At 42.6% G+C, this 13,079-nt stretch overlaps 1 protein-coding gene across 1 annotated transcript in view; it reads left to right on the top strand.

The window, feature by feature from the left end:
- The window catches only part of FAM149A (family with sequence similarity 149 member A), a 59,593-nt gene extending 53,099 nt beyond the window's left edge, over positions 1-6,494 (top strand). Inside the window, 5 exon segments of the mRNA XM_078445339.2 lie at positions 1,831-1,951; positions 3,193-3,321; positions 3,900-3,978; positions 6,104-6,246; positions 6,249-6,494. Of these exon segments, the coding sequence (XP_078301465.2) occupies positions 1,831-1,951; positions 3,193-3,321; positions 3,900-3,978; positions 6,104-6,246; positions 6,249-6,374 (598 nt within the window). The 3' untranslated portion in view covers positions 6,375-6,494.
- The last annotated feature ends 6,585 nt before the right edge of the window (positions 6,495-13,079 follow it).

The raw sequence follows: 13,079 nt of genomic DNA, 5'->3' as shown, positions 1-13,079 counted from the left end.
CTAAATAGTTCATTAATTTGAATATTTCCCACGAAATGTGTTTCGGTAGTGTAGTTAAGCTGCGTGCTGGAAAGTAAAGTCAGGCAGAGAACCTGCGTTTGTGTCTTTCCAGTTTTTATTTAAATTCTAGTCCGTTAACATGTAGTGTAACGTTGGTTTCAGGAGTAGTATGACTGTTCGTTCTTTTTTATCTCTAAGGCTGTGTTTCACTCTGTGTGGGGGACTTTCAGAAAAGCTTTTGACCTTAGGGTTCGACATCAAATCATTGCCCTGTTAGAAAGGAACTTGTCTTTTCCTTTATTACAGAGGTACTGGGGAGCAGCCCAGCTTTATCACTTACTCAAGTGTCCAGCAGTCTTTACATTAATAACAGCTAGTGTTTGTCGACAGCTTTCTGTTACCAGCACCAGTGGGACGAGTCACATTTATTATTTGACTTTTTCCCTGCCACAAATCTTTTGAGTTAGTACTCATGGGATCCCAGATCCAAGAGGAGGAGACAGAGGCTGAGAGAAGTTGCATAACTCGCCAAAGCTCCCAGGAAGGAGAGGCAGAGCCTGGGGCTCCCCCGCGGTGCTGTGCAGCTTCCGAGACCTCCACCCCCTACCCGCCCCCCCCCCCCAGACCACTGGCCCCAGGCTTCCTGCAGCAAGGGAGGGAGTCATTAAGGGGGCTGCCTTAGGCTCCCCCTGCAGGGATGGGGTGCATTATCAGCTGCCAGTGCTTAACCAGCAACTGGACTTTTCTGGATGTATTACACAGAGCCATGTTCGGCTTTGTGATGGATTGCTGTGTCTTTCACCCTCTGGAACTGATATTTCTGGTGTTTGGGTTATCCGGGGTTATTTGTTCTGGTAGTTCTTTTCAAGAGCTCTTCCCCTCCTCCAGTCCCACTGTGGTCACTTGGGACCCCTGACCCCATGCCCCAGTCACTGGCACATTGCTGGCCCTCTCCTCCTCCTCCCAGCCCCCCTGGGCTCCACAAACAGGCTTTCATCCGAAACCTTTTGTATTTTCTGTTGAAATCTGTGCCTCCAACTATACCTTCCCTTCATGTTCTGCCCCTTCCTATCCATACACCATAGACCCGTGTTTTTCAACTGTTTTTTTTTTTTTTATATTACTGCCATACTAAGTATGGCATACTAAGTGGGGAATGTCTATCATCTGAACCTTTCCTCACCCTTCCTGACAAAGTCCATGATCTGGTGGTCAAATTCAAAAACGAAAAGCATCACATTGAACCTGATGGCATTAAATCTATTACAAATGTAGGGATGACCGACGCTTTCACAATATTTAGTTTTCTCATCGGAGAACGTATCTTGCCTCTCCTTTTAATGCCCTTACATAAAGTTTTATAGTTTTCCTCATCGAGGCCCTACACCTTGGTAATTAATTTTATCCTTCATTGATCGCCCCGTTCTCTCAATTTCTACAGCACTTCTATTTAGAATCGTTTACCATAGCCCTTCATTACATCAACTGATTACATTGTTCTCTAATAACTTCATGGGTTTTCAGTAACTTACAAGCTCCTTAAGAGGAGGAACCAGACCTTCAATTATTTCCGTATCCTGTACAGGGACTAGCATCGCAGAGCAGTCAGTAAATACAGTTCGACAGTCACTGCCGAGCAAGGAGAAGGTGACCGGAGCTGGTGGTCAGTCCTCCTCTTTACATTTGTCTTTCCCGCACTCTGCTCATTCTCCTCGAACATTTCTTTTGAAAGGCAGCTGTGATTACCAGTTCCGATGAGGAGCTTTGTGGTGAGGTCTGTCCCCCTGTCTCTGCACCTGGGTGCTCAGTTACATGTTGTTGTGTTTACAGGCAAACTGGCATAGACCGGGGGTCCTCCCCACCGGCTCAGGCCTCAAGGAGCAGGTTACCCCCCATAGGCTCAGAGACTGGTGGGCAGAATGTGGCAGTTCCTGGATCTCGACCTGTTCCTGTAAGACACATTTCATTATATTTAAGTGCACCATTTAGATCGTCTACTGCAAAACAAACAACCACAATATAATTTTGGCCCTTCCGGGGCCAAGTACGAACTCAAGTAACGTAAAATGTCTCCATAATCTGCTTCCTGAAAATAACTGGCATGCGAGAACTGACGGGAGGTGGGAGGGTTAATTCACTGTCGTGCGAAATGAAAACCTGATTTGAACCGAATCATTAAGTCCAGGTGTCAAAGAAAATCTGACAGGATGGTATAGCAAAGAAAATAGCATGAAGGTTAGGTCAGGAGACAGGGAGATCTGTGTTTGAACCCGGCCACCCAAATGTAGTGTAGAAATTAACGTAGTAGAAATTAATCTCCCTGCACCTTTGTTTTCTGACCCGTAGAAGGGCCACAGTGATTCCTTCCTCAAAGGACTGATATAAGGATGACATGAATTTATAGATGGGAAATAACGCCTGCATAAAGTAAGAGCTCTGTAGAACGCCCCTGCCATTTTTATCAGCTCTTATGTTTACAACTCAGGGGCACCATGTCCGTTGCAGTGCGGAGGGAATGTCTTCTTCACCCAGGCTCAACGCAGCCACGTGATGGCAAAAGGTGTGGGGCAGGTGTGGGGCTGCTGGTGTGCATCACCAGATGCCCCCCCACAGTTACAATGACGCGCCACTTCGCTCTCATACGAGTAACTAACTCATCTCTATTTCATAAAACACAGAAGGTCCCCAGTCGTGGGAACCTAAAAAGCCTAAGGAGAAAAACCGATGGAATGTTTTCTCTTGCATTCCTTTGCTTCCCTGAGTGCAGCGGCAGAATCCATTCCTAGAAAGGCAAGAATTGCACAGCTTTCGTGTGTAACCTTAGAATGTCGTGGCTTTGAGTAAAATCATAAAGGAAGGCGGACATCACATTAAAAAAAAAATAAACGCAAAATTACATTTCTATTATAATTTAATATTGAGTACTTTATGCGGTTCGGGTTTTTAATCCGTATTTATCTGTTAGGACACTTGCTTTATCGGGTTAAATAATAAAATGACATAATCAACATGTGTTTTGACATTTATGCTTGATAGATGTTATACTTCCCAGTATCTAAATAAAAGTTTCAAATAAGGGAGTGAATGGATGAATCAATGAGTGAATGGTTGAAACACAAAGAAAGGAAACTTCTTTTGTCTTTTTTAAGGATTGCGTTTACCTGAAACCGAAACATATTATCCTTTATTTAGTACAGAGGGAGGCATCCACAGAACCGTGTGTTTAGTGCAGTACCTGACAGTTTGGAACGCTCGCCTCTTCGAGAAAGATCTCTGACTGTGGAACAGTTTTCAAGACCCAGCACAACCCATACATTTCGGGTAGGTTGTCTGTTAACCATAAAGTTGACTTTTTTTTTTTTTTTTTTTAACGTTTTTTTTTTTTTATTTATTTTTGAGACAGAGAGAGACAGAGCATGAATGGGGGAGGGGCAGATAGAGAGGGAGACACAGAATCGGAAGCAGGCTCCAGGCTCTGAGCCATCAGCCCAGAGCCCGACGTGGGGCTCGAACTCACAGACCGTGAGATCGTGACCTGAGCCGAAGTCGGATGCTCAACCGACTGAGCCACCCAGGCGCCCCCATAAAGTTGACTTTTAAAAATGTCTGAAACAATACGGGGAGGCTGGGTGGCCCAGGTGGTTAAGTGTCTGACTTCAGCTCAGGTGGAGATCTCACAGCGCGTGGGTTCGAGCCCCACGTCGGGCTCTGTGCTGACAGCTCAGAGCCTGGAGTCTGCTTCTGATTCTGTGTCTCCCTCTCTCTCTCTGCCCCTTCTCACAGTCTTTCTCTCTCTTTCCCTCTCAAAAATAAACATTAAAAAAAAAAAAGAATCTTGTTTAAAAAAAAAATATGTGTAACAATAAAGCTCACCCCTCATTTTATTTTTCTTCTGACAGTTAGATACTCCTCGAAAAGGTTCACTGACCCTGATGGAATTTGCTGGCCACACATGGACAAGTCAGAGTCTGTTGACAGGTCAGTTTTCTCCACATGTAAATAAATGAGGTATGATGTGAAGTTTCAAGTTTTGGAAAGAGAAATGGAAGATCATCTACCTAAGTAGGACTCTTTTGACCATGTAAGAGCAAATTACAAGTGTTTGTCACCCATGGCCAGACACAGAAGTCTCTAGAAAGAGCCAAACTTCAAAGATAGGCCCTTGCCTGCTGTTAGTCATAAAGGGGAAAATGCCCAGATGCTCTGCATGAAACTGGGGCCTCACTCTCAGAAAAAGGAAAATGCTGTCTTAGGAGTCTCATGACAAATCAGTGTCTCTCTCCACAATAACAGTTTTTATGTTTTCTCATCACACCCTCCTCTTAATTCCCTTTAAAGATCTAATTTATAAAAATGCTCCATAAAATTAATACAAATATTCTAAGTATTTTAGAATGGAGAGTTTCACAGATAAATACTTATTTTCAGCCCAGTAGCTACTTTTAGAGTAAAGTTTCTAGTCCGAACGCAGGCCAGTGATGTTTTAATTCTCAAAACTGTTACCAGTATTTTTGTTTAAGGAGGCAACATAGTATTATCATGAACTGTGCCACTCTGGAACCCAATGCCAGGTTTCCATCCCACTCACTGAGCTATCTTAGGAGAGCCTCAACCTTCTTGGGCCTCAGTTTCTTCTTTTTATAATAGTCTGGGTTGATCAAGCCATCACTGGAAAAATGTACGGAGAGGACCTCGCTAGATTCTAGGCATATGTTGTTTGTTCAAGAATTAGGAGTCATTGGGACTATAGGTCATGTGAAATGCACAGGGTAACTTGCTGTGTTAAGGCAAATGCTACAGTTTACACAGAAGTCTAGTAAAATTGAAGCATTGTGACAACACGCTAATTTTATCACTGTTTACGTCAGTCCTTCTGTAGTTCTGTGGCATAGTGATGTCACAGATGCTTTAGCCTTTTACAGATTCTCTCGAGGAACACTCAGTGTAGTGGGGAAGATGAGGGGACCGTGAGAGAGGTGAGCAGGACCACCGGCTGGCTGTGCAGATGGGTAAAGGGGTCGAGGGGCGGCCCGGAGGGGCCGTGAGCCACGCAAATCGGGATGAGCATCACGTGGTACACGAGACTGATCCCCTGGATGGTCAGTAGACAGTGGTGCCGGCAGAGGGGACGCAGAGAATTTCGATGAGTTTCGTTTTGGAGATCTTGACCACAGGACACTAAGTGGAGCTGTCTAATACTTTACTGGGCACCAGGATTAGAGGTTCCGAGAGGGAACTGGGTTCTGAATTCGTTTGAAATCTGCACATTTAATTTACCCCCCATACTAAGTCAGTATATATATTCTCTTATCAGGAGTCTTGTGACTATTATTACCGACCGTCAGGAGCTTTTCTCATGGCTGTAGAAATAACTGAGGTACATAAGAGGTATTCCTGTAATTCTAAGAACTTATTTTCTTTCTTTCTGACAAGCAGGCATGTCATCTCTTAACCTTTGCTTCCAGGTCAAAAAGCACCAGGAACTATTAATTTATCGACATTTGTTCTGTGGCAGAAGAAAAAGAGAAAGGGAGAAGCTGAGGGGAATCCCCAACAGTGGCAAGGGTCTCTTAAGGCAGCTGACATTCCTTCTGCCCCCATGAAGCCAGTAGGCCACCAGAACTCACTACTCGGCTTCCTGGGATCCACCTCAGGGTAGAAGGTGCTAGCAAAGCCACCAGCTCTCGGAGGACACAGGGCCAGAACTTAGGCTTAGTGGAGAAGGGGAACAACATCCATCCTTCCTTCCTTCCTTCCTTCCTTCCTTCCTTCCTTCCTTCCTTCCTTCCTTCCTTCCTTCTTCGATTCCTCCCTCCCTCCCTCCCCCCTCCCTCCTTTCCTTCCCTCCCTCCCTCCTCCCTCCCTCCCTCCCTCCCTCCCTTCCTTCCTTCCTCTCAGGACCCTCAATGGCAGTTTTTGCATATTTCCCGGTTTATGTAAAAGCAACATCAAAGTATTTCGGTTTTCTTTTTAAAAAAAAAAATATCATCTGCAATGAATGTACAAAGCCATCCTTTTGAGAGCTGGAAGTTTGAAGCAGTTTAATGGGCGTTACTTTGTGGTTGGTGTTTCAGGTTCACAGTATCCACCTAAATCTTTTCAGAGGACGACTCTGACTTCAAGGAAGAGATTCCAAGTGGCATCTTGATGGAGCTGGGAGCAGCCAGTCTCAGCATGCCATTTATCACACGAATAATGGAAGAACAAGTATTCTACTACGCATCAGTTTGTCTGACAGTGGGATCTGAGCCCGTCGGAGAGAAACGCAAGCACATAAACAGCTTAGTTTTGAATCCTTGCATTGTAAAGAGACTCCAAGTCAAATTCACCGACCTTCTTCACTGGAAGCATTCGGATCTAATAGGTGTTTATAATCCATCATCTTATCGATCACACATACACAGACACACACATAAGCAGTGCATGTATTTACACACTCAACAGATGAGAGGTTATTGCCTGGGAATGGGCCATTTTGTAACTTTGTGTCTTGACATGCGTTTTGTGTCTCATTCTGTGACTAATCCACCGAAGTCCTGGTTACTAATTGATGTGATGTCACTCCCTTCTTTAGAAAATAGCAAAGCAATCTTTGGTACAGTATGTCAGTTTATCTAAGATTCAGATTGTTCTGGTCGTTGTGCTGACTTTCTTACACCTTTTTAAAAATTTTTTTAATGTTTATTTTTGAGAGACAGAGTGTGAGTGGGGGAGGGGCAGACACAGCATCGGAAGCAGGCCCCGCGCTCTGAGCTGTCAGCACAGAGCCCGACACGGGGCTCGAACCCATGAACCGCGAGATCATGACCTGAGCCGAAGTCGGACGCTTAACAGACTGAGCCACCCAGGCGCCCCCTTATACCTTTTTTTAAAAAGTACTTGAGTCACGAGCCTCTTTGAGAAATGACAGCGACTGTCTCCCGAGCCAATTTCATTTTGCTGGTTTTCATGCTCGGCCTCAGGCAGTCTATCCAAAAGCGTTCCAAATTTATTGACTTTTAAAACTGACTAGAAACCTAATTTCCACATACCGTGTATGGTTTCCTATTTGCTGCCTGCGGGTGAAGGTGTTCATCCACTGGAGGGAAGCCCTGAAGCAGCCTCCTGCTTATTTTATCACAGTCTGATCTTTGCTCAGATGTCACATCTGCTGTGAACCCTCCCTGATCCCTCTAAAGGCAGTGGTTCTTTCCGCTCTGTCTTCTGACCCTGCGTGTGTCTCTTCTGACCATGTACCCCTATCTGGCATTCATACAGAAAATGGAAAGGGATTGCGAAGGGGAGGTGATCGGTTGGAGGCCAGGCTCTAGGGTCATTTTCTTTTCTTTTCTTTCCTTTTTTATTTCTTTTTTTTTTTTTTTTTTTTTTTTTGAGAGACGGGGGTGGGTGAAAGTGAGTGAAGGGCAGAGAGAGAGAGAGAGAGAGAGAGAAAACCATGAGGGGCAGAGAGAGATGGAGGGAGGAGGAGAGAAGTGGGGCTTAATTGAAGCAGGGCGTGTGTTTTGTTTTGTTTTGTTTTGTTTTGTTTTGTTTTGTTTTTAACCAAAGTGGGGCTCGTGTTCACCCAAAGCAGGGCTGGAGCTCACCGATAGCAAGGCTTCTGTTTTATCCAAATTGGGCCTCAAGCTCATGAACCACGAGATCATATCCTGAAATGAAGTCAGATGCTTAACCGACTGAACCACCCAGGTGCCCCTAGGGTCATTTTCGTTTGCCTCCCACCTGCCCCATGGTTTTCCTTTATAGTGACTTATGTTTTTAGATGTTTCTATTCTCAGATCTCAAATAACCAAAATTTCTTTTTTTTTTCCGATCAGATACTTACATTGTATCAATTTATTTTTTATTAATCTACAATGACACTTGTTCTGTTATTTAAATGCATAATAAATTATTTTCAGACATATTTCTGGTTGTAAGAAGAGAGGATCTTTGCCTTCTTAGAGATGTCTGGAAATTAAAAAGTGTGTTGAGACGGGAACTAGTGTTGCCCTTGATCACAGAGGACAGAACAAAAATGGTGCTGGAGCCTTGCCTCTTTGTTTCTCCCTTACATTTCTCCTGACTTATTTTTCACAGTTATGGAACCTGTTACGGAGTAGGTGGCTGGCCCCAGCTCCGTAAGTCTAGATTTTTAATGCTTAGTTACCCACACAAAGCAGACCGAAGCATTTAGAAATTTTTCAAAACTCTCCCTCAACATTAGCCATAGGCACTTAAAATACCAGTCTTGATTTAGCCACTCTCAAATGTGAGGGATTCCTGGACACGGGAGCAGCCTGGAGTCCCTGTTCCCAAGGGCCTCTAGTCCTGGTGCCCTCTGGTCCCTAATTCCTGCTAACGGTGGGTTTTCTATCCACCTTGCTCTTTCAGAGTGGCTCAAGCGAATTCATGTCAATTTCCAGGACCCATTCAACTCCTTCCCAGTCAGCACAGACTTCTTAGAAGGAAAAATGACTGATATGCATTCTAAACTAACATTAAGGAAGAGTATCCAAGAGAAATTATTTTCTCATGGAGAACCACTGAATAGATTTTATGGTAGCTTTACTTTCTGTGGCTTCAAAGGTTTCTAAATGAAAATCTATTATTTGTATATTTATTGATAAAACCGCTTTAAAAAACAGAACCAAGTGCAGTAATCATTTTCAACTGGAGCATACAGTACAATTTTATTTTTATTTCTTTTTTAATTTTTTTGACAAAATTACTATTTTGAGAGAGCCTGTGAATGAGCATGAGCGGGGGAGGGGCAGAGAGAAAGAGGAAGAGAGAGAATCCCAAGCAGGTTCCGTGCTGTCAGCATCGAACCTGGCATCCTGCTGGATCCCACAACCCTGAGATCACGACCTGAGCCAAAATTAAGAGTCAGAAGCTTAACCAACTGAGCCACCCAGGTGCCCTGAAAAAGTACAATTTTAGAGAGAACAGAGGCATGGCTTTGCCACTGACTTTAATAAGACCTGCTTAGAGCATGTACTTTTATACCTGTACACTTCATTTATAGGTTAAATGAGATTTAGAGGTTAGCAAATGATGCTTGCATCAAGGATAGTGCTTTTTGAAGTGATCAGGGAAGAACTGGGGCCGTGTTTTCATAATACTCTACCTTGATAAGTAAGTCTTAGAATTTCTTTGTTAAAAATTGAAAAAGGCAAATTGAATTACTCCTGAGGTCAATTTTTAAATGAAGGTTAATGACTGTGTTAATTGAAATGTCTGTTAATTCATCCAAAACCAAGGAAGGAATGAAGGAATTTTAAAATAATATAAAAACATATAAAATACCATAGAAAACTGCTAGATAAACAGTATACATATTCAATGCAATCCCTATCAAAATAACACCAGCATTCTTCACAGAGCTAGAACAAACAATCCTAAATTTGTATGGAACCAGAAAAGACCCCAAATAGCCAAAGCAATCTTGAAAAAGAAAATCAAAACTGGGGGCATCACCGTTCCGGGCTTCGAGATGCATTACAAAGCTGTAATCATCAAGACAATATGGTAATGGCACAAGAACAGACACTCAGACCAATGCAACAGACCAGAGAACCCAGAAATGGACCCACAAGCATATGGCCAACTAATCTTTGACAAAGCAGGAAAGAATATCCAATGAAATGAAGACAGTCTCTTCAGCAAATGGTGCTGGGAAAACTGGACAGCGACATGCAGAAAAATGAACCTGGACCACTTTCTTACACCATACACAAAGATAAACTCAAAGTGGATGAAAGACCTAAACATAAGACAGGAAGCCATCAAAATCCTAGAAGAGAAAGCAGGCAAAAAACCTCTTTGACTTTGGCCACAGCAACTTTTTACTCAACATGTCTCTGGAGGCAAGGGAAACAAATGCAAAAATCAACTATTGGGACCTTATCAAAATAAAAACCTTCTGCACAGCGAAGGAAACAATCAGCAAAACTAAAAGGCAACCAATGGAATGGGAGAAGATATTTGCAAACCAGATAAAGGGTTACTATCCTAAAGCTATAAGAAAGTTATCAAACTCAACAACCAAAAAACAAACAATCCAGTGAAGAAATGGGCAAAAGACATGAACAGACATTTCTCCAAAGAAGACTTCCAGATGGCTAACGGACACATGAAAAAATGCTCAACATCACTCATCATCAAGGAAATACAAATTAAAACCACAATGATATACCACCTCACACCTGTCAGAATGGCTAACATGAACAACTCAGGCAACAACAGGTGTTGGCGACGATGCAGAGAAAGAGGATCTGTTTTGGGTTGCTGGTGGGAATGCAAACTAGTTCAGCCACTCTGGAAAACAGTATGGAGGTTCCTCAAAAATTTAAAAATAGAACTACCCTACAACCCAGCAATTGCACTATTAGGTATTTATCTAAGGGATACGGGACTGTTTCGAAGGGACACACGCACCTCCCATGTTTATAGCAGCACTATCAACAATAGCCAAGGTATGGAAAGAGCCCAAATATCCATTGATGGATGAATGGATAAAGAAGATGTGGTATATATATACAATGGAGTATTACTTGGCAATCAAAAAGAATGAAATCTTGCCATTTGCAACTACGTGGATGGAACTGGAGGGCATTATGCTAAGTGAAATTAGAGAAAGATAAATATCACATGACTTCACTCATGAGGAATTTAAGATACAAACAGATGAACATAGGGAAGGGAAGCAAAAATAATATAAAAACAGGGAGGAGGACAAAACATAGGAAACTCTCAAATATAGAAAGCAGAGGGTAGCTGGAGGGGTTGTGAGACGGGGGATGGGCTAAGTGGGTAACAGGCACTAAGGAATCTACTCCTGAAATCATTGTTGCACTATATGCTAACTAACTTGGATGTAAATTTAAAAAATGAATTAAAAAATAAATGTTAAAAATAATATGAAAGGAAGTGTCCATGCTGATGTTATTCTGAACTAGAATGGAATTTCTATGCCAATTAAGAGGTACATCTTTCTTATTCAGGATTTTTATGTCTGTAATTTTTTTTAATTTATTTTTTAAGTTCAAGTTAGTTTACATACAGTGTAGTATTGGTTTCAGGGTAGAATGCAGTGATTCATATATGCAGTGATACATATAACACCCTGTGCTCATCCCAATAAGTGCCTTCCTCAATGCCCATCACCCATTTAGCGCATCCCCCCACCCACCCCTCCCTCCAGCAACCCTCAGTCTGTTCTCTAAGAATTTCTTATGGTTTGCCTCCCTCTCTGTTTTTATTTTATTTTTCCTTCCCTTCCCCTATGTTCGTCTGTTGTGCTTCTTAAATTCCACATACGAGAGAAATCATGTATGTCTTTAACGGACTTATTTCACTTAGTGTAATACATTCTAGCTCCATCCACGTTGTTGCAAATGGCAAGTTTTCATTCTTTTTCATCTCACCTCTATAATTTTTAATAAAAGTATTGAAAGAGTTTTCAAAAATTCATTATACTCCTAAAGCTGCTTTCAATTCCCAATTTGTATATAATTTGCATACCTGCCCACGGTTTCTAATACACAGGTTATTCATTCCTTTATTTTATACTGCATAAGCAGACTTGGACCAGTGAATTAAAAATGCATAACCACACTGTTTGTGAGAGGTTTATCTCATTTATGAATTCCCAATTAACCTTTGTTTCTCCACAGAAGATGACATTCCTGTGTGATAATCATGGATTTATTATTTCATCAAATACCCATCAAGCACCTTCTTTATGTAAGGGTGTGTCCTAAGCAAGTTCAGGTAGCAATAGCTGGGCAAGGTAACAGTGGAAAGAGCTGTAGCTTCGAATCAAATAGGAAAGGCTTTATTGCAGAGGTTATATTTGAGCAAAGACTTGAAGATGGGGAAAAAGACATGTATCTATGGTGAAAAAAAATTCTAGACAGAGGGCCAAACACACAGACCTAGAACAGGAGCATCCCTGGAGGTTTGAGGAACAGCAGAGGCCAGTGGGGCATGACATGGAATTAGCCAGGGGGTGAATAGTGGGAGACGAGATCAGCGAAGTAGCAGGAGCTGAGGGGTTAAGATCCTTTCTGGCCTTGGAAATCGTAAATTATCTGAAATAGGAAGCCACTGGCGAGTGCTGAGCACAGAGTGGTGTCACCTGACCCCAGAGGATGCTGGGATCAGATGGTCGTGGTGCAGATGCTGAAGAGTCAAGGGACTGGATGTTTTGAAATTCGAGCCAATAGGATTTGCGGTTGCATTTGATGTGTGAGGAATCAAGACTGACTCCTAGGCTTGGGCTTAACTCTAGGGAGCATGTCGGGACACGTCACGTTTGAGATGTCTTTGAGATGCTTCAGTGAGGACGTTGAGGCATTTGGGGAGCTGCACTTGGGGTTTAGAGAAGAAATACAGACAGGAGGGATACATTGGGCAACGGTCAACAGACAGATGGTATTTAAGTGCTGGAACGGATGAGATAACCAAGAGACCGAGTGTAGACATGCGGGGAAAACAAAAGTTCTGGGCCGTGGGCACCCTAACATCTAGAGGAACGGGATGTGAAGAGAAATTAGCAAAGCCGACCGAAAGGAATGATTGGTGAGGGAGAACAAAAATCAAAGAATGGGGAATGCTCCAAGTCAAGTAGGGGAAAAAAGTTTTCCAAGGAGGTGACAAGGACTCAAACATGTTGAATGCTGTTGATAGGTCAATTTAGATAAGAGCCAAGAAAGGACTTAAAGATTTAGCCACAGGGAGGGTATTGGGGACATCGGGGACATCGACAAGATCTATGTTAGTGGAATAGACAAGGCAGAAGCCTGACTGCAGAGGGTTCAGGAGAGAATATGAGGAGAGAAATTCAAGCCCAAAGGCATAGCCAGTTTTGAGGGATTTTTCTGTAAAGGGGAGCCAAGGAATGGATCCAGAGGGAGATGTGGACTCAATCCTTTAGAGAGAAAGAAAATAAAAATCATGAGATATATTTAATGATATTAAAGGTACTAGATAAATACATTTTCTTAAAGTCTTAACGTGATTGAACAATAGGGAAGTGAATAAAATACCAAGACTTTGCTCTCCAATCTCACTCCATAGAACTGATGAGTAGTTTT

Source organism: Panthera onca, chromosome B1 (assembly GCF_046562875.1).
Source record: "Panthera onca isolate mPanOnc1 chromosome B1, mPanOnc1 haplotype 2, whole genome shotgun sequence".
Taxonomy (NCBI): domain Eukaryota; kingdom Metazoa; phylum Chordata; class Mammalia; order Carnivora; family Felidae; genus Panthera; species Panthera onca.
The sequence above is the reverse complement of the archived record's forward strand: the minus strand, read 5'-3'. Positions and strand labels throughout refer to the sequence as shown.